At 37.4% G+C, this 19,728-nt stretch overlaps 2 protein-coding genes across 3 annotated transcripts; one reads left to right on the top strand and one right to left on the bottom strand.

Annotated features, from left to right (window-relative positions):
• Window positions 1-8,702: 8,702 nt before the first annotated feature.
• LOC104211278 (phospholipase D alpha 4) lies at window positions 8,703-13,437 on the top strand. Its single transcript, XM_009760313.2, has 4 exons — window positions 8,703-8,992; window positions 9,801-10,361; window positions 10,952-12,143; window positions 12,550-13,437. The coding sequence occupies exons 1-4, from the start codon at window positions 8,906-8,908 to the stop codon at window positions 12,981-12,983; spliced, it is 2,274 nt and encodes a 757-aa protein (XP_009758615.1). The 5' UTR covers window positions 8,703-8,905; the 3' UTR covers window positions 12,984-13,437.
• Window positions 13,438-13,604: 167 nt separating this feature from the next.
• On the bottom strand, window positions 13,605-19,434 carry LOC104211279 (thioredoxin-like 2-1, chloroplastic). 2 transcript variants are annotated; one of them, XM_009760315.2, is made up of 4 exons: window positions 19,034-19,434; window positions 18,416-18,595; window positions 17,608-17,772; window positions 13,605-13,932 (listed from the first exon to the last, which is right to left on the bottom strand). In XM_009760315.2, exons 1-4 carry the CDS (start codon window positions 19,199-19,201, stop codon window positions 13,840-13,842), a joined length of 606 nt encoding a protein of 201 aa, XP_009758617.1. In that variant the 5' UTR covers window positions 19,202-19,434; the 3' UTR covers window positions 13,605-13,839. The 2 variants fall into 2 exon arrangements, with proteins under 2 accessions (XP_009758617.1, XP_009758616.1); XM_009760314.2 differs by having other exon boundaries at window positions 13,605-13,938; window positions 19,034-19,430.
• Between the last annotated feature and the right edge of the window lie 294 nt (window positions 19,435-19,728).

The following is a 19,728-nucleotide window of genomic DNA, read 5'->3' as shown; positions in this document are numbered from 1 at the left end:
ACCTCGGAGAGCATTACCAAACTATCGCGCACGATTAACGAAGGGTCGCGATATCCGTATCCAACCGGATATCACGGCGTGAATCTCGGCTCGTATCAACGGTGGATAAGTGATTAGCGAAAAGGAAGATTTTACCTTTCTTAGAATTGTACTTAGGGTAAAACTCTCTTACTATATAAAGGGAAAGCTGATTATTCATTAGAGACACTGTAACATGCATATTAAGGCAGTATACATTTGTTTCCTCTGCTTCTAAAGATTATTCTAAGTTCTTAGGTTTGTTCATAGCCCTTCATAAGTGTTTGATTCCGAGTCGAAGGCAGGCTAATTGTTTGGATCACAACCGAGCTTGAACTCGGTCCTACAACTGGTTTGGCCATTTATTCCATCTTTAATTTGCTCATCTAACACTATTAATCACTTGTATTGAATTAGTCCACATATTCTTAAAATCACGTATAAATTCAATTGTTATCCATTTTTAAGGGTAAACAATAGTCATTAATATTTATTAAGATAAGTTATTTACATAACACCCCTAAACTTGCGATCCTTTTTTCAGATCATGTATGAATGCGAGATACTATGTGTACTGAGGTGAAAGGAAAAAGAAGAAAATTATGTATTTATGAAAATAGGTGTTGTTTAAATAAACTAGTTTAAGAGGAAGTTCCGAGAAATATCTGCAAACGTGGGTGGTAGATTGAGTAAAAGCATGTTGGGATCCTACATTAGCCAAGTTGATACTATCAATAGCTAAAATTGAAGTGCATAAGAGCACATTCAGGAATCCCATGTGACTCTCTACCTTTTCACCATGAGTCCTTGCTTCATCTACTTAATTTTCTTTTGTTTTTTAAGCATTCAGTATGGAAATTTATTGGTTAGATTCGAATTTGCACCAAGTAAACATACAAAGATAATAAAATGTTCTCTATCACGAGGTTTTTTTTCCGATCCTAGGTATCAAATAGAAAATCTTTTTGTATCAAAAAAAATAATAGAAAATCTTTAATTAAGAGTAGAAGACATTCTATTTGTTCTACTGCACTCATTAAATACAGGAGCGGAGGGAAAATATTAACTACCGATTTGGCCGAATCTAATAATTTAGTTACTGGCTCCTAGAATATCCTATATCAACAAAAGTGGGGATATATAACGCACAACATGTGGAAGGTTTGGATCTCTATACGTACTAGTTCGACAAGATTCGTTTCTCAATTCGCATTACCCCTTCGTATAATTAAAATAATTATTGTTTGAGTCAAAAGATATTGAAACCTTTTTGAATAAATCAATCAAAGATGAAGGGGTAAATCCTAGTTAAAGATAATTAACTCTAGATCCAAAATGAATAATATAAATAGAAAAACATAACCGAGTATAAATATTGACCGTGATTATGGCCAGATTTAATAGCATAAAGAAAGATACATTAACATTAAGTGGCAATAAAATGTAAATAAAGGAAAAAATTCACCCAATCTTTAGTGAGACGGATCTTCTTTCATTTAATAAAGACGAATGATAGACAAACATGAGAACCTTAGGACCCTTTTTGGATCCGATGAAGGTATGGGATCACAGATCCTCCAGAGAGGTGTGTTTACATATTTTCTAGAGAGAGGGAGAGGGGGGAGAGCCCCCTTTTTGGGAAGTCCTCTCTTCCTATTTATAAGGGGTATTCATAGAAAATTCTAAAAAAGTACAATTAGAGGGAATATTCAGTAGAATATTCCCTTTGAGGATTCCAAAGCAAACTAGCTATTTCATCCTGTCCGACATCGGCCTTATTGATGACTATCCGACCTCGGCCTATTCGACTTCGGCCTTATTGATGATGGTTCGACCTCGGCCTTATGTCTCCGCGTGTCGAATTTCTGTGATCTAATTTTGACCCAAACAATTAGTCCCCCCGCTTATTGAGGTCGTCTCTTGGTCGAGCTCGGTGAGCGGACTTCAGTAATCGTAGTTCGAGAAATTCGTATGGGGAGGTCGACTAGTGTAGATCGCGGCTGAGGGTACCAATCTTTAGGTCAAAGTGGTATCCCCGCGGGCTGAACTTTAGCAGAGTTCGATCAGGGCTAATGACTTGAGTGATGAGTCGATCGAGAAGACGGTAGAGTTGGGGAAGGCCGTCGAGGCCGGGATGGCGGCATCGGAGGAGGTCATTCGCGTCCTCAGATCTGGACGGTTGAGTAGGCCGAATATGAATTTGGACGAGGTCGCCGAATGGCAAGGTCGTCGAATGTGAATTCGGACGAGGCCGAAGGTTGATTCGGACGAGGCCGAATGTTTCTTTTTGGCGATGGCCCTTGGCCGTAGCGATGTTATTTCGAGCTGGTCGAAATGTTAACCCGTCGTGGTTCGAACGAGGTCGAAGGTTGATTCGGTCAAGGCCGAATGTTGATTCGGACGAGGCCGAAGGTTGATTCAGACGAGGCCGAAGGTTGATTCGGACGAGGCCGAAGGTTGATTCAGACGAGGCCAAATGTTTCTTTTTGGCGATGACACTTGGCCATAGGGGTGTTATTTCGAGTTGGTCGAAATGTTAACCCGTCGTGGTTCGAACGAGGTCGAAGGTTGATTCGGTCGAGGCCGAATGTTTCTTTTTGGCGATGGCCCTTGGCCGTAGGGGTCGACCTCTTCTTTTTTGGCGATGGCCCTTGGCCGTAGGGGTCGACCTCTTCTTTTTTGGCGATGGCCCTTAGTCGTACGGGGTCGACCTCTTCTTCTTTTTTGAGAGTTTCGGGTGTCCTCTAGGGGATTCTCAGTTTCGCTTAGCTTCTGCGTTTTCTGGGTGAGTCCCAGTTTGCTTTTGTGTGTTTCCTGGGTGAGTCCCAGTTTACTTAATTTTACTTGCATTGAGTGCGTTTCCTGTTCGCGCATCTGGGAGAATGCTCTTGCTTCTATCCCACTTAGAAAAATAGTTAGTTAAATCAATTAAAATCGTTCATTACTGCGATTTGATCTAGTGCAAAGAAATACTAGGAGGGCAAGCGCAATTAGCAGGAAGCGGTGACGCTGAAGTAGAGTCGAACAACTCCCAAATTCATCATCTCCTGAATGTTTTCCTTTTAATGATGATGAAGTTGAAAATGCAGTTTGCATCCGTGACCTCATATGAGGTGAAGATATATTAACTTCAAGAACCATAGCTTATATATTGAATCTTTCGCAACCGGATACAATTCCCAATAGAACTCAGTAAGGTAACCAGACAACATAATAAACAAAATGATAAACTAGCAAGCAGTAATTGGACTAAGATTATCCAATCTAATACACCTGGACTTGAGTTGTGTCCAAAGTACTGAACAACTTTGAGCTAGTGTGGTCCCTTATGAGACTAGCACAGAGAACTACACGATCCAGCTAAGCATGGTCTACTTCTGCCTGCAACCCATACTGGTCCTTGAAATAGGTGGAATCTTCCCTTTTAGAATATAAAAACCCGACTCCAGGAGGACTCAAACTTGAGATCCAAATTGTGGCAGGCATTAAGAAACTACTACGTAAGTCAAGTTTGCATATCAGGATAGATTTTACATATGGATATGTTCCGGCGGGTGTTTCAATAACTAGATGAAATTTTACTTCAGTTTAATAGTAAACGTGCAGTTATACCCATGAACCCTGCAGTTGAACCAAAAAGCATAAACTATTCCCTAGTCGTGTCATTTTTTGGCAGATATTTTCTTACCTAGGGGATTAATAAGTAACATTTGCATGGAAAGGTTCTTTCAGAGAGTAACATTAATAAGTAATATTTAGCAATCAAAAGCTTTGGTAAATGTATGTGCCGTAGAAGCTACACTAGAACTTGCTAGAATCGAATTCTAAATCTAGAGGAAACTAAAATTTTAACTAGAAAATCCTCACAGACGGCGTCAAATTATTTGACTCAAAAGATATTGAAACCTTTTTGAACAAATCAATCAAAGATGAAGGGGTAAATCCTAGTTAAAGATAATTAACTCTAGATCCGAAATGAATAATATGAATAGAAAAACATAACTGAGTATAAATATTGGCCGTGATTATGACCAGATTTAATAGCATAAAGAAAGATGCATAAGTAACATTAATTGCAATAAAATGTAAATAAAGGAAAAGATTCACCCAATCTTCAGTGAGACAGATCTTCTTTCATTTAATAAAGACGAATGATAGACTAACATGAGAACCTTAGGACCCTTTTTGGATCTGATGAAGGTATGGTATCACAGATCCTCCAGAGAGGTGTATTTACATATTTTCTAGAGAGAGGGAGAGAGGCCCCCTTTTGGGGAAGTCCTCTCTTCCTATTTATAAGGGATGTCCATAGAAAATCCTTAAAAAGTACAATTAGAGGGAATATTCAGTAGAATATTCCCTTTGAGGATTCCAAAGCAAACTAGCTATTTCATCGTTGTCCAACCTCGGCCTTATTGATGATTATCCGACCTCGGCCTGTCCAACTTCGACCTTATTGATGATTGTCCGACCTCGGCCTTATGTCTCCGTGTGCCGAATTTCTCTGATCTAGTTTTGACCCATACAATTATCAATTTTAGTTTTCGGTTTTCTCTCTTTGCTTTGGTAATCAAGGAGCAATTACATCAGGTCCAGCCTTATAAGAATTCCATATAATCAAAATAATTATCGGATGTGTTGATTTTTCATGTTTTTTTGGAAATTTCCAAGGAAACCTATAGTTGCTATCATTCGGGTGCGCACTGGGTAATTTTTCAATGTGCAATAGCTTGCAAACCATACAGGAGATGTAAACTGCACTAGGCAAGTCAGATGTGACGAGCTCTGACTAAGGAGCAGAGGCGGATCTAGGATTTTTATAAGATGGGTGCACCACTAAATAAAGGAGAAAAACAAAAGTATTATGTGAGAATTGATCCCTGTTCCTTTAGGTAAATAATTTAGCATTCAAATAAGTACACCATTTAGCCTCTTTGGAGCATGGGTGCCAGCAGATAATATTAAATCAATTCTAAAAAATATGTATATAAAATACCTAGTTTGGCGGAAAGATCATGTGTTCACGTGCCCGATATATAAGCCTATAAGTCCGCCCCTGTTAGGATGGATAAAATCTCAATAAATACTTATTCATATTTGATGTTTATATAAATACTTGATGTAATTATTTACCATATGATCCCTTCATCTTATATCAGAAATTTCTAGTTTGAGCTCATGTTTTCCCTTGAGTAGATCATATACCATGCATGTTTCTCTGGTAAATCATATGCGGGGTGGATTAGGATTAGTCATATGAGCGTGACGTGAATCTAAATTAATCATATGAGTATGACGTGAATCTAAATTAATCAGATCAGCATGTTTTGAACAAAAGTTTATAACAATTCTGCCGTTAGCACACAGTATCATTCTCATTTTTTCTTTCTTTTTAAAATTTTTTCTCTAATACTTTTAAGCTACAATTGGCAAAAGCAAGACTAAGCCCACGTATTAGTCCCTTATTTTATGGAGTATCTATACTAGGAACTTTCCGTGGGTTAGAGGTTTTTGGAAGAAGAATATGCAACCATTGATTATGTTTATATCTCGATTGCGTAAAGAATTTTACTTCATTAATGCATATAACATGAATTCATAGAACAACAAAGGCGAATTCAAGATTTAATATTTATGGGTTTTTGTAATAATCTTGAGTAAATTTTCAATAGTAATTAAGTTCACATTCAAATATTTATAGCTATTTAGTAAATTTTTCAAACATATTTACACTATTTGGACAAAAACTACTGAGTTCACGTGAACTCATAGGTCACAAGGTGGATTTGCCTCTGCTGAGGAGGCTGCTGATTGATTTTCCATGTTGCCTAAGGGTCGTTTAGTTATGAGGATTAGAAAGATAATCTCGATATAAAGTTCAAGATTATTTTATCTCGTTTAGATGAACTCTTCGATAAAATTAATACCAAAATTTTCTTAAAATACAACTCGTCTGGTGTTATTTTATAGTGGATTCTAATAGCGGGATAAACAATCTATGTTTGCCTTTTCATCTTTCTTAGTTACTTTAAAATAAGGGTAAAATTGTAAACATAATTTTATCCAATTACTTAAAACCAAACACATGCTTTTGTTATACATCATATATCCCATTTTCGATGCAATGAACCAAAAATTCGAAAAAAATGCACTTAATAATATAAGATTTCTTATTGTGTAATTGCACAAATACAAAGAGAGATCGCAGAGAGAATAGATATGCTATGAGAATCAAAGAAAGCCCATAGATGCAGTTTACTTATTAGAAGATTATGTAATTAGCTCGTCAGGGGCCTGAGAAGCCAAATTGGTTTCTTATGTGCTTGTGTATTGTTTTGTTTTTGTTAATGGTAATTTTTCACCGTCATTACCAAAAAAAATCTAAGATCTTAATCCTGGTATGACAATTGTTGAGTTATACCACCAAAGGATGTGGTGCAGTGGATGCTCCTCCCTTTACCAGAAGTCTTGGGTTCGAATCTGAGTATGGAAAAATCCTTGGTAGAGAGCGCTACACCTCCGAATGGAATCCTATCCGGCGTGAATCCGAATATAGTCGGGTTCCAATGCGGATACCAAACACCGAATGAGAAACCAAAAAAAGACAATCGTTGAATTATAATCCGGCATAACTTTGTCTAAGTACCAAAAGGCGCCAACCCATAGCCTGCCTGGGGGGAAATGGAAAACTAAATAATTGGCAGTTACAGATTTTAATTATTACCACTACTATTTTTTCTGCAAAATATGTGTCTGAGGTGGAAAAAAAAATTCTCTAGATTCAAGAGTTAGGTACTTTGGTTGCCTCCAAGTTTCCAACAATAGAATAAAGAAAGTTAGGCAAAGATCCGTTGGTGTTAAGGGATCAGCCTCTAGTTAATTACTTAATTATTATGACATTTAGCAGTACCTAACTTTTTTTTCCTCTTTCTCTAGAAATGAAGGAATACTAAGCTAGCGTTTGGTCATAGATTTTTAAATTTATTTTAAAATTTTGATTTGGGTGAAGTTCGATTTGAAGATGAAAATCTGTTTAGACATAATTTTTCAAAACATATTTCACTTTTTTTTTTTGAAAAACAAAACATAAAATGAGATTTATACTCACAAGTTTTAAAACTATTAAAAATACCCAACAACTCTAAAGAAAATTCATACAAAACAAGCAAAATAAATCCGAAGAAAACTAATACAAAATAAGCGAAATAAATCTGAAGAAAATTTATACAAACATCAGCAGATTCTAGCAAATTGCCTTCAAATTTTGTCTTTGCGGTGGATTGCCACAGATTGGCACAACAACTTTGGCTAAGGTTTTCTTCTATTTATAGAGAAGGGCAAAGCCACATGAGTTTAATGAGGGACAAGTGGCCAGTGAATATGGATTAGTTGGGTTATAATAACAGAAAGTGGTTTGGGGTAATTTTTGAAATTTTTTTAAAAACCATATGGTAATATTTTGGGCCAAAAAGAACTCTTGAGCTGATTTTGGGATCTGAAAATTTGTCAAAATATAAATAAAATCTATAAACAAATAGGTATTTGTCAAAACATTTGGAAAAAATTTGACAAAATCTATGACCAAACGGGCTAATAATTCGTTTAGATCCTTTAAAACAGAATGATAGATACCTTTAAACTAAGAATATGTTGTTTGTTCGAAAAAAGTAAGCAAAATAGACAATATGGAGTGCATTAATCCAACGTGCCAAACATTAGACGCGCAAAAAATTAGTATCTTATTCAATGAATTTTAAAAAATAATTAACGAAAAGAAAGAAAGAATTCGTCTACCAAATATATGCCAATCTGTTGAGACAAGGTGGTGTACTTCAACCATAATACTTACCATTTTCTCTGACTACATTTATCCAAGTTTATTGAAGATATAATTAATTGTACCCTCTTTAATATTTTATGCTTATAAATGAGATGGTCACCAACTTGTTATAGTATGGAGCAAATAGAGTTTTTGAGTTCAAGTATCAATGCCACCTATTACCAAAAAGACCAAGTCTCCGTGTGAGGGAACGTATTGAAGATATAATTACAACAACAACAACAATAACTCAGTGAAATCCTACAAGTGAGATCTGAGAAGGGTAGTGATCAGTATGCAGACCTTACCCCTACCCCCGATGGAGTAGAGAGGCTGTTTCCAAAAGACCACCGACTCAAAAAGACGAAAAGAACAAATACATCAGTACCATCAACAGAAAACATAAAAAACAGCGACATAAGAACCAGAAAATAGATGAAAATCAATAACAATAACAAGTAAATAAGGCCGTATACTATGGAAAACGGAAGTATAGTGTGAACACAATATTAATCACTAGCCTCACATCTGGTACGAAATAGAAAATTGTTCAACTACCTCCTAACCCTAACCTACAACTCTAATGCTCGACATATTGAAGATATAATTACCGAGTAAATAAAAGTATGTTTCGATTAAGAGTTTAAGTTTTCATATGAAACGGTCACACAATTCAATAAAATTTTCCAATATTTACTTTGAGCAACCTAAGCTAGTGCCACATAACACCAAAACTAGCAAATGTGGGATAGGGAAAACTTGAGCTTAAAGTAGAAACTAGAAGTGAAATTGAAGGTTGCCTTTAAGGCTTAAAATTTACATGTTTTTAAGTTTTGTCCACTTCCAACTGCTCATTTTGCATTCCAAGTTTCCTCACATATCTTCATTTACAAAACATACATAGCTAGCTGTCTTTGGATTAAAATAACAAACTTACCTAACTTTATATATCAGCATACTAATGTGTGTACTCTTTCACAAACCAAAGAAAATTCTGTGTGTTCTCTGATCTTTCCCTCTCAAAATATAATCAACCAAATATCATCAATCCTGTGAAGAACTGCAAAAATGGAGGGCAAATATAAGTGTTTTCATGGAACACTTGAAGTCTCTATTTTCCGTGCCACATCTCATAAGTCATCTATTCCTCTCAAGGTAAGTGATTCATTGCAAGCACATGTTCTTTTTTGATAACTGAGAAATTTCCGAGAGTCAGTTAGTGTACACTACGAAATTTAGTGGATAAAGAGCTCGTCCTTGTATCCTTTTCACTTAAATACTAGGCTTTTATCTGTGATATGATTCGAACGCATGATGTGCGCCTCAGAAGCGAATCCAAAATTTAAGCTCCATGGGTTCAACTTTTAAGGTTATTAGTATTGAACTCATAGGCATATCCAAGTTGAGGGATATGGGTTCACATGAATCCATACTACTCTCCCTAAATCATGTATAACAATGTTATATTTCTTCAAAATTGACAGTTCAAATCACACTCTGAACGGTCTTGTTTTCGGCATATATGTGTGTGTGTGAGAGAGAGAGAAAATTACTAAACTTTCAAAAAGAATATTACTTTGAACCTTTAATTTTAAAAGTGTAGTGGGTCATAATAAAGAGACTAAAGTTAAACCAGTCAAATATAAATTCTAGATCCGCCTCTTCACAATAGTGCACCCATCCTCTTGAAATCCTGAATCCAGCCTCTAATTGAACCCATAGTGTTTTTAAAGTTTTGGGTTCATATTGATTATTTGTTATAATTTTAGTGAATTTTTACACATAAATTTATACTTTGTGATGAAAATACTGGGCTCAGATGAACCCCGACAACAATATGCTACATCCACCTTTGGTGTGCCTAATCATGCATCAAGCGCTATGCTCTTACCGTTAGATCAAAGCCCTTGGGGCTACAATAACAATCAGTTTTTAAGGCCTAAAATCCTTTTTTTTTTTGCAGTGTATTTCAGCAAATGGAAAACCTGCATATGTGACAATCAAGATTGATAACAAAACAGTAGCAAAAACAACACAAGAACGTGATCGTGTTTGGAACCAAACCTTTCAAATCCTCTGTGCTCATTCTCCCAATACAACCATTACCATTACCCTAAAGACAAAGTGCACCACCTTAGGAAAATTCACAGTTCATTCTCATAAGCTCTTAAATGAAGCAAGTTTAGTTGAGGGATTCTTCCCACTTTCAACTGAAAACAAGAAGCCAAAGAAGAAACTGAAATTGCAATTCATTTTGTGGTTTAAACCAGCAGAATATGAACCAAGTTGGGGAAGAATATTAGAGAATGGTACATTCACAGGATTCAAAAATTCAACATTTCCTCAAAGATCAAACTGTAGTGTGACTCTTTATCAAGATGCACATCACCAACATACATTTCAACCACCATTTCAACATTCCAAGAGACCCAAAAACTTGTGGGAGGATATATACAGAGCCATTGAGGGTGCAAAGCATTTGATTTATATTGCAGGCTGGTCTTTCAATCCTAATTTGGCCCTGGTAAGGGGGAAAAACTACCATCATTTCTATTTTTGTTGCACAATTTTATGTGTACGTTGCTGAATTGTATGACCATCTGATCCAAAAACTTAAGCTATTACAGATAACATACTTTACAATAACTTACCCAGTGTTATCCCACACCATGGGGTCTGGGCAGGGTAGTGTGTATGCAGACCTTACCTCTACCTTGTGAAGATAGAGAGATTGTTTTTAATAGATCTTCGGCTCAGGAAAGCATAAGCAGCACATTAATGAAAAGATAGACAAGGAGGCACAGCACCAAAAAGCTATGTAAAAGACAGATAACGTACTTTATTAACTTAATTATGTTTTCAACACACCCTTCACATACGTGTCTGATTCTTTTTCATGAACAAAGCAGATGGAAATTATTTTTGATAATGGTGGAAGTGAGACCGAATCAAGACCTCTGCTTGCTCTGATACCATGTTGAATTATGTGATCGTCTCATTTAAAGTATAAATTATTAGAAGAATATACTTTTATTTACTTAATTATCTTTTTTTCGTTTGTGTTGTACAATTTTTTATGCATACGCTTAGCAAAATGATGGCTTCCCTTTTCAGGTCCGTGATCCCAGTACAGAAATTATGCATGCAAAAGGAGTAAAGCTAGGCGAATTACTGAAGCGCAAAGCAGAGGAAGGTGTGGCTGTGAGGATCATGCTTTGGGACGACGAAACATCCTTACCAATAATCAAGAACAAAGGAGTAATGAGAACACACGACGAAGATTCTTTAGCCTATTTCAGAGACACAAAAGTAGTATGCAAATTAGTTCCCAGATTACACCATAAACTGCCTTCATTCTTTGCACATCATCAAAAAGTAATAACAGTAGATTCAAGAAGTCATCTATCTTCAACTAGTCGAGAAATCACTAGCTTTATCGGTGGTTTAGACCTTTGTGATGGTCGCTACGATACAGAAGAACACTCCTTGTTTAAAACTCTCAACACAGAATCACATTGCTACGATTTCTATCAAACGAGTCTATCTGGTGCAAGCCTACACAAAGGAGGGCCGAGAGAACCATGGCACGATGCTCACGCTCGTGTCACAGGACAAGCAGCTATGGATATACTCAACAATTTTGAACAAAGATGGAATAAGCAAATTGGCCCTTCTTTGCTCATTCCTATAAGATCCATTCCAGAACTAAGCAATCAGCCAAACATGGCTTCTACTGATCGCGATTGGAACGTTCAAGTCTTTCGTTCAATTGATCATGTCTCAGCATGCCCTTTGCCTATGAACATGCCAATTGAAAGAAGCATACATGAAGCTTATGTAGAAGCGATTAGACGAGCTGACAGATTTATTTACATAGAAAATCAGTATTTCATCGGTGCATGTCACCTTTGGGAGCAAGATCAACATTGTGGCTGTAGAAATTTAATTCCAATAGAGATTGCACTAAAAGTTGCAAACAAAATCAAAGCTAAAGAGCGATTCGCTGTGTACATTGTGATACCAATGTGGCCTGAAGGATTGCCAGAAAGTGATTCAGTTCAAGATATATTGCATTGGACTAGAGAAACAATGAAGATGATGTATAAATTTATAGGTGAAGCTATTAAAGAAAGTGGTGAGCCAGGACATCCTAGAGATTACTTGAATTTCTTCTGCCTTGCAAACAGAGAAGAAGAGTTCAAGGGAGAGTTTGTTCCTCCTTATTCTCCACATCCTGAATCACAATATTGGAAAGCTCAAAAGAAAAGAAGATTCATGGTTTATGTCCACTCTAAGCTCATGATAGGTATGAAAATCTCCCTCCGCTCGAGTTAATTTCACATCTGGTTTATAGTCACTGTACTTTATCTACTATAACAGTAAAGTTACACAACTATTTTTTGCCATATTAAAGTAACTTAACTTTACTCACTATAATATTAAAGTCATTAAAATTACATGCTATAATAGTAAAATCGCAAAGTTACTTTGTCACATTAAAGTAACTGAATTTTACCAAGTATAACGACAAATCCTATACATCAAGATCAAGGTAACTTTACTGTTACATTTGGTGAAGTTGTGTGACATTATTGTTTTTGGTGAGTTAAAATTCAGTAACTATACGTGATGTTAACTCTCATCTGCTCGTGTTGCTTATCGTCTAGACTAATAAAGCTTAGATGTTTACAACTCTTTCTCTAAATTTTCAGTGGATGACACCTACTTATTAATTGGTTCTGCTAACATAAATCAAAGATCCATGGATGGGCAACGAGACACAGAGATTGCAATAGGATGCTATCAGTCGAAAAGTGAAGAAGGCGACATAGATCAAAGGGACGTTCATGCATATCGTATGTCATTGTGGTATGAGCATACAGCAAAAGCAGAACAAGTGTTTCAAGAGCCTCAAAGCTTAGAATGCGTGCAAAAAATCCGTTCTATCGGAGACCAATTGTGGAAGATTTACGATCAAGATGAAGTAGAAGATATGAAGGGTGTTCATTTGGTCACATACCCTGTGAATGTGACTGCAGAAGGTCATGTTGTGGATATTATGGAGAGAAATGGTCACTTCCCTGATACAGAAGCACTAATAAAAGGGAGGAGATCGAAAGTTTTAGCACCTACAATTACTACATAGTCGGAATATAACATGAGTTGGAAGCTTGGACCCTTTGGCTAATGATTTGTACATGCTGAATAGTTGTAGCGGATTTCATTATATGTTAATTTGATCATAAAATTACAAAGAGAAGAAACAATCAGTTTCTTGTGACTACAGACAATATCAGTGTCATAAAAGAGAAGAAAAACAACAGCAATAGTCTTGGACTCATTCACTTGCTTCATTTGAAAATCTCCCTGTTTCCATCCATTTGCTTTTCACTTCAATCATTTATCTATTGAAACCCTTTTTTTTTGGGTGGGGTGTGTGTGTACATGTGTGCCAAAGATAGTTACAAAACCCAAATGCCTTGCAGCATTAGCAGTTGTGACTTGTGAGTAGTCAAAAACACATCTTGAACGCTATAGCCTCAAAGGTTCTTGCCGTTTCTCTAGACTTCAAATTGAATAAAAACTTCTTTCTTGTAAAACACATAAGTTAAAAATTTGTTAATTCATCTTCATTGATATTGATCTCAACCATCTGCATGGAACGCGATCATATCTGTAGTTTAATCTAATTATCCATTTTCCTATTATATTCTGTACGCTTGATTTTGCCATGAAAGTAGCAAATATTAACCATTACAAACTAATATGTAAAAACATTTTTTACCATATCGTCATAAGAAATAGATTACAGCAATGGCAAAAAATCAATGCTTTGTACAAAGGACTATGCACAGCTTTCTAACACATTGTAGAAGGAAGGTTGTGACACAGCCAATAGCAGTCTGCAGTAAGGTTCTAGAATTAAATATAGTACAAGCAAATTTGTTTATTTATACCTTGCAGTTGATTTAAACTGCCTTGCCTTTTAGGATGCAGAAATTTCAAGGAAGCACAGACTTCCCATCATCAGTTCCTTTCAGGGAACTCTCTTTTGCATGAGCTGGATTATAATTTGCAATAGCATCCTTTAATTTCTGGAGCTGCATGAATTTTCCATGAGTAAGTTGTTTCAAAGGAAAACTGATTGAAAAGTGAAAACATGAGTAGTAGAAGAGGATATGCTTAGACTGTTAGGCAATCTTCTCACCCAGAAATAAGCAAATAAAAGTTTAGGACAACACATTATCAGTAATGAAATTTCATTTACCAAAGATATCCATGTAATGGAGTTTCAACTACAGCGATGAGATAAACAATTGGGCAGTGCAAACATTTGGACAGTGTCGAGTCAGTACATTCATGTGTAGGTTCATCAGAAACAAACTATTCCCCAAGTATACCGAACAGGAAACACAACCATTATCATTGAATACCCAAAATCTACAAATCTTAATAGCCTTGGTACTAAAAGGCCTAAAGTTAGATGGAAAGATACAGGAAGTAGTTGCTTATGGAGAGATGTGGGGGTTTGCTTTTTGTCAAGAGTAGTTATCCAACCAATATCATAATTGTGGGTCCCTAAAAGATTTAAATATTAGTAGCCCTTCAAGTGACCCAAAGATATATTGGTGGTTTCAGTAATTCTTTTCCTGGTTTACATAGAAAGACATATCAACAATTTCTTCTCAATGCTTCAGAAATATAAAACATTCACTTCTTTTCCACCATGTTACCATCTCAACTGAGCATGATTCCAAGAGTTGATGAGTAAAAGGTAGCCCAAAATACAACAACAACAACCCAGTGTAATCCCACAAGTGGGGTCTGGGGAGGGTAATATGTACGCAGACCTTACCTCTATCCCGAGGGGCAGAGAGGCTGTTTCCAGGAGACCCTCGGCTCAAGAAGGCAACAAGAGACACTATATTAGTACTATCAATAGACTCATAATAAAATAACATACAATACCATAAAATCCATAACATAACATAAATACCATAAAATAACAAAATAACAGCAATATAAGAGATATAGGAAATATGTGAAAGATGTAAGGTATACTAATAAACAGCAGATAAAGCCCATCATCAGTAGCTGATCAATAGCATCCTAAGACTAATTCCTAACTGGCTAGTCTCACTCTAGTGTGCTGTAAAAAGAAATCACAATTTCCCCTAACCTACAACCTTAATGCTCGATCTCCATAATTCCCTGTTTAGGGTCATGTCCTCAGTAACCCTAAGTCGCGTCATATCCTGCCTGATCACTTCTCCCCAATACTTCTTAGGTCTCCCTCTACCTCTCCTCGTACTCACCACAGCCAGTCGCTCACACCTTCTCACCGGCGCATCAGTGTTCCTCCTCTGAATGTGCCCGAACCATCTGAGTCTTGCTTCCCGCATCTTGTCCTCCATGGGGGCCACACCCACCTTCTCTCGAATATCTTCATTTCTAATCTTATCCTTCCTTGTATGCCCGCACATCCACCTCAACATCCTCATCTCTGCAACTTTCATCCTCTGGATGTGTGAGATCTTCACCGGCCAACACTCGGTCCCATACAACATAGCAGGCCTAACCACTGCCCTATAAAATTTACCTTTCAGTAACAGTGGCACTTTCTTGTCACACAGGACTCCCGTCGCTAACCTCCATTTCATCCACCCCACCCCTATACGGTGTGTGACATCCTCGTCGATCTCCCCGGACCCCTGAATAAACGACCCCAGGTACTTGAAACTACCCCTCTTAGGGATGACTTGAGAATCAAGCCTCACTTCCACTCCCGCTTCCGTCGGCTCTGCCCCAAATTTGCACTCAAGGTATTCCGTCTTCGTCCTGCTCAACCTGAAACCTTTGGACTCAAGGGTATGTCTCCAAACCTCTAACCTCTCGCTGACGCCGCGTCGTGTCTCGTCGATTAGGACTATGTCATCAGCAAATAGCATGCACCATGGCACCTCCCCTTGAATATGATGCGTTATAGCATCCATCACCAGGGCAAATAGGAAAGGGCTGAACGCAGACCCTTGGTGCAACCCCGTAATAACCGGAAAATAATCGGAATCGCCTCCTGCTGTCCTAACCCGAGTCTTAGCTCCATCATACATGTCCTTAATCGCCCTAATGTAGGCAACCGGGACCCCTTTAGCCTCTAAGCATCTCCATAAGACCTCCCTAGGAACCCTGTCGTACGCTTTCTCTAGATCGATAAACACCATGTGGAGATCCTTCTTCTTATCCCTGTATTGTTCCACCATCCTCCTAATAAGGTGGATAGCTTCTGTGGTAGATCGCCCCGGCATGAACCCGAACTGGTTGTCTGAAATAGACACCGTCCTTCGCACTCTCATTTCTACCACTCTCTCCCAGACTTTCATGGTATGACTTAGTAATTTAATACCCCTATAATTGTTACAGATCTGGATATCACCTTTGTTCTTATACAACGGGACCATTGTACTCCACCTCCACTCTTCGGGCATCCTATTAGTCTTGAATATAACATTAAGCAACTTAGTAAGTCATTCCAAGCCTGCTCTACCCACACACCTCCAAAGCTCAACCGGAATTTCATCTGGTCTGGTAGCTCTGCCCCTTCTCATCTTACGCATTGCCTCCATGACCTCATCGACCTCAATGTTCCTACAACCACTTAGTTCATGGGGGTTGTCGGCATTCCTCAATTCACCTAGTACAATATCCTGATCCCCTTCCTCATTTAGAAGTTTATGAAAGTAGGTCTGTCATCTCCTCTTAATCTGGTCATCCCCCAACAAAACTTTGCCGTCATCATCTTTTATGCACCTCACTTGGTCCAGATCCCGAGTCGTCCTCTCTCACCTTAGCGAGTCGGAGTAACTTCTTCTCCCCGCCTTTGTTCCCTAGTTCCTCATACAAACGAGCAAAAGCTGCGGTCTTAGCCTCCGTCACTGCCATCTTTGCCTCCTTCTTGGCTACCTTATATCTCGCAATGTTCGCTCTCTTCTCCTCCTCGCCAATGCTCCCCACTAACCGCAGGTAAGCCACCTTCTTCGCTTCCACTTTACCTTGTACAACTGCATTCCACCACCAGTCTCCTTTGTGGCCACCGGTGCGGCCTGAAGATACCCCTAACACCTCTCTCGCCGCCTTCCTTATATAGTCCGCCGTCGTCGACCACATAGTGTTTGCGTCCCCACTACTTCTCCAAGCTCCCATTGCCGACAACCTTCCTTCCAACTCCTGGGCTTTAACCTTAGTCAAGGCGCCCACCTAATCCTCGGGCGGCCTCGTACTGACCTCTGCTTCCTTCTTATCATAATACTAATGTCCATCACCAAAAGCCTATGTTGCGTTGCAAGGGTCTCACCTGGGATAACTTTGCAATCCTCGCACAACCTTCTGTCGCATCTCCTGAGGAGGAGATAGTCAATTTGAGTCTTCGCCACCGAATAAATATTTGTTGTGTCCTTTCGGTACATTCTTTTCCCCTGCCTTGTACAAAGATTTTGTTTCCAAATTTGATAGGTATTGTAAGTAATTTATTGATGTAAACCAACAAAAAGGTAATGCCGGTGAAATGTACATCCAGAAGAATAAGAACATTACAGCATGTGTAAAGAACTAAGGAAGTCAATCATGGTGTCCAAGTTATATCCCTTTAGTCACTTACTCTCTTTTTCTTTGAGGCTACAGGAGAGAATGGAGTGTAAGAAGTATCTTAATGCAATTAGACACTGATGGAAAATAAAAATAAAATCACACCGATATGCACTTGATGTTCCTACCTTTGCGAGAGAGCAAGAAAAGGAATCCAACAGGCCGTCAACTCCTCTATAGAAGTGGAAATATGGGAGGACTTTTACATTTAAGCTTTTGCACAAGGACTTGTTCTCATCAAAGTTCACCTTAAGGAAAAGGATTTCTGGGTGTTTTTCGGCAATCATGCAGACCTGGCCATTGAAAAGCAAAAAACAATCCAATTTTAATAAACACTAATTTTAATAAACGTATATATGAGTCATATATCAAGTTTGTTCAACATCAGGGGCGAAGCCACCTTTTGCTAAGGATAGTCAATCACCCTTCGTCAAAATATTACAAAAAATTACACTATGTATATAAGCAAAATATTAGATTTTAAATGTACATAGCATATATTGAACATCCTTTGACAGGAATTTTTTTTACTTCTTTCAAGTCTGAACATCTTTTGAGAATTTTCTGCCTTAGCCACTGTCAACATCTATACAACATGGTATTCTCTTAAAACACTGAAAATACATCTGAAACAGAAAAAGATCTAATGTTTTCTACATTGGTCTCACTAATTTGGGAACATTCTCCTACTTATTTTATTCCATATGCTCCAAACAATACAAAACAGCACAAGAAATATAAGGTACTTGTGCACATAATATAAATTTTAAAAAAGAAACTCCTAGGGATTAAAAAGGCCTCCAAATTGGATGGAACTATAAGATTTGAGAATGTCAATGAAGTGTAACGCCTCTTTTGCATGAAATTCAATCTAACTGAATTTCTGTTTGCGTAAAAAGCAATGGTTCATTACTCAGGGAAATCTGAAATACTCACCTTGGGGAACAATGCGCGACAAGAAGCACACCATGTGCCATAAAAGTCAACAATGACTAATCTATCTCCAGCTTGACTTAAGGCATCTAAAAATTCTTGAGTTGAATGGATGTCAACCATATTTGAGGCATTCTTTTCCCACCATTTTGGTTGATCAGTTTCAGCAGCAGTTGCACGTACCTGATGTCCAGAAAAAGAACAATGTTACTTGACATTGCAAGTAGAAATCAGCAATCATTCATATAAGGAAAAAGGGTAGTTAAGGGAACAGATAGACAGACCTGGTCTAAATTGGTATGAACTAAAATTGGAAACCAGTCTTTAGTAAAGTTCAAAACTTTGTCTCTCTTTAAACGAATAAGCTAAAGTTTATCTGTATTATAACTCAGTCTGTAGCATCGTCGTTTCAATAGTCTAGGTAATTCGAAGTTAATTAACTGTGGGCATAGGCGGATCGAAAATTTAAACTTGATGGCTTCAATCTTTAAAATTCTGAACAATAAACTCATTATACTTCTAAATCATGGGTTCAAAATCTAATATTTGTTGAAATTTTGCCAATTTTCACATAAATTACCGAGAAAATTACTATATGAAAGAAAGACATCCAGAAATTACCTTGAAAAGAAGCAAACGTTTGTTGGGGGCATAATCAGAAGGAATTCCAACATGGGAAGAGTGAACCCTTGTTTTCCATGAGTTCAATTTAAAGGGCAGTGAATTTGAAGGAAGAGAAAAGAGGGGAAAGGGACAAACTTTAAGTGAAAATACAGAGTAGCCTTGCATACTCCGTCTCTTTATTTACATCACAAGTAAAACAACATATACTACAGAATTAGAACTGGAATTGAAAGAGGCAGCAAAAGTAGTTGAAATTTGGATTTATGCGACCCTCGTTATCCTTGTTGCTTTCATCCCGGGGAGCTTGTTCACCCAACAATCGCCACTAATTTGCCCAACTGCTTTTGCTCCACCAACTCGATTGCAGGAAGGGCAGCCACCTAACTGGTTAAATTAAAATTTACTGGCGAAAATATAAATATGCATAATTTATGTATTATAAATACATAATTATTATGTATAATTTATGTATATATGATTAGAAAAGTAAACCATAAATGTGATCCGTTATTTGTGTAAATAAATACTTGGTTTCAATTTTTAATCTATTTTTATTATTGCTTAGGAGGAGAGAGTCCAATAGAAGTGTCCTTAACGTTTGGTAATAAATACTTTGACTACAAGATTATATACAAAAGTACTTTTTTCCTTTATCATAACTTTGGACCAATTTATGCGCAACTCAATTGTTC

The sequence above is a fragment of the Nicotiana sylvestris genome, chromosome 3 (genome assembly GCF_000393655.2).
Source record: "Nicotiana sylvestris chromosome 3, ASM39365v2, whole genome shotgun sequence".
Classification (NCBI taxonomy): Eukaryota; Viridiplantae; Streptophyta; class Magnoliopsida; order Solanales; family Solanaceae; genus Nicotiana; species Nicotiana sylvestris.
The sequence above is the reverse complement of the archived record's forward strand: the minus strand, read 5'-3'. Positions and strand labels throughout refer to the sequence as shown.

What these genes read in the sequence shown, in the direction of transcription:
- LOC104211279 (XM_009760314.2), bottom strand. Translation starts at nt 19,201, where the DNA reads ATGCAAGGCTACTCTGTATTTTCACTTAAAGTTTGTCCCTTTCCCCTC. An exon ending in AACGTTTGCTTCTTTTCAAG is followed by an intron (nt 18,596 to 19,033) that starts GTAATTTCTGGA and finishes TCTGGACATCAG; the next exon opens with GTACGTGCAACTGCTGCTGA. An exon ending in TTTCTTGCTCTCTCGCAAAG is followed by an intron (nt 13,939 to 17,607) that starts GTAGGAACATCA and finishes AAATTCATGCAG; the next exon opens with CTCCAGAAATTAAAGGATGC.
- LOC104211278 (XM_009760313.2), top strand. Translation starts at nt 8,906, where the DNA reads ATGGAGGGCAAATATAAGTGTTTTCATGGAACACTTGAAGTCTCTATT. An exon ending in TCAATCCTAATTTGGCCCTG is followed by an intron (nt 10,362 to 10,951) that starts GTAAGGGGGAAA and finishes TTCCCTTTTCAG; the next exon opens with GTCCGTGATCCCAGTACAGA. An exon ending in CCACTCTAAGCTCATGATAG is followed by an intron (nt 12,144 to 12,549) that starts GTATGAAAATCT and finishes CTAAATTTTCAG; the next exon opens with TGGATGACACCTACTTATTA.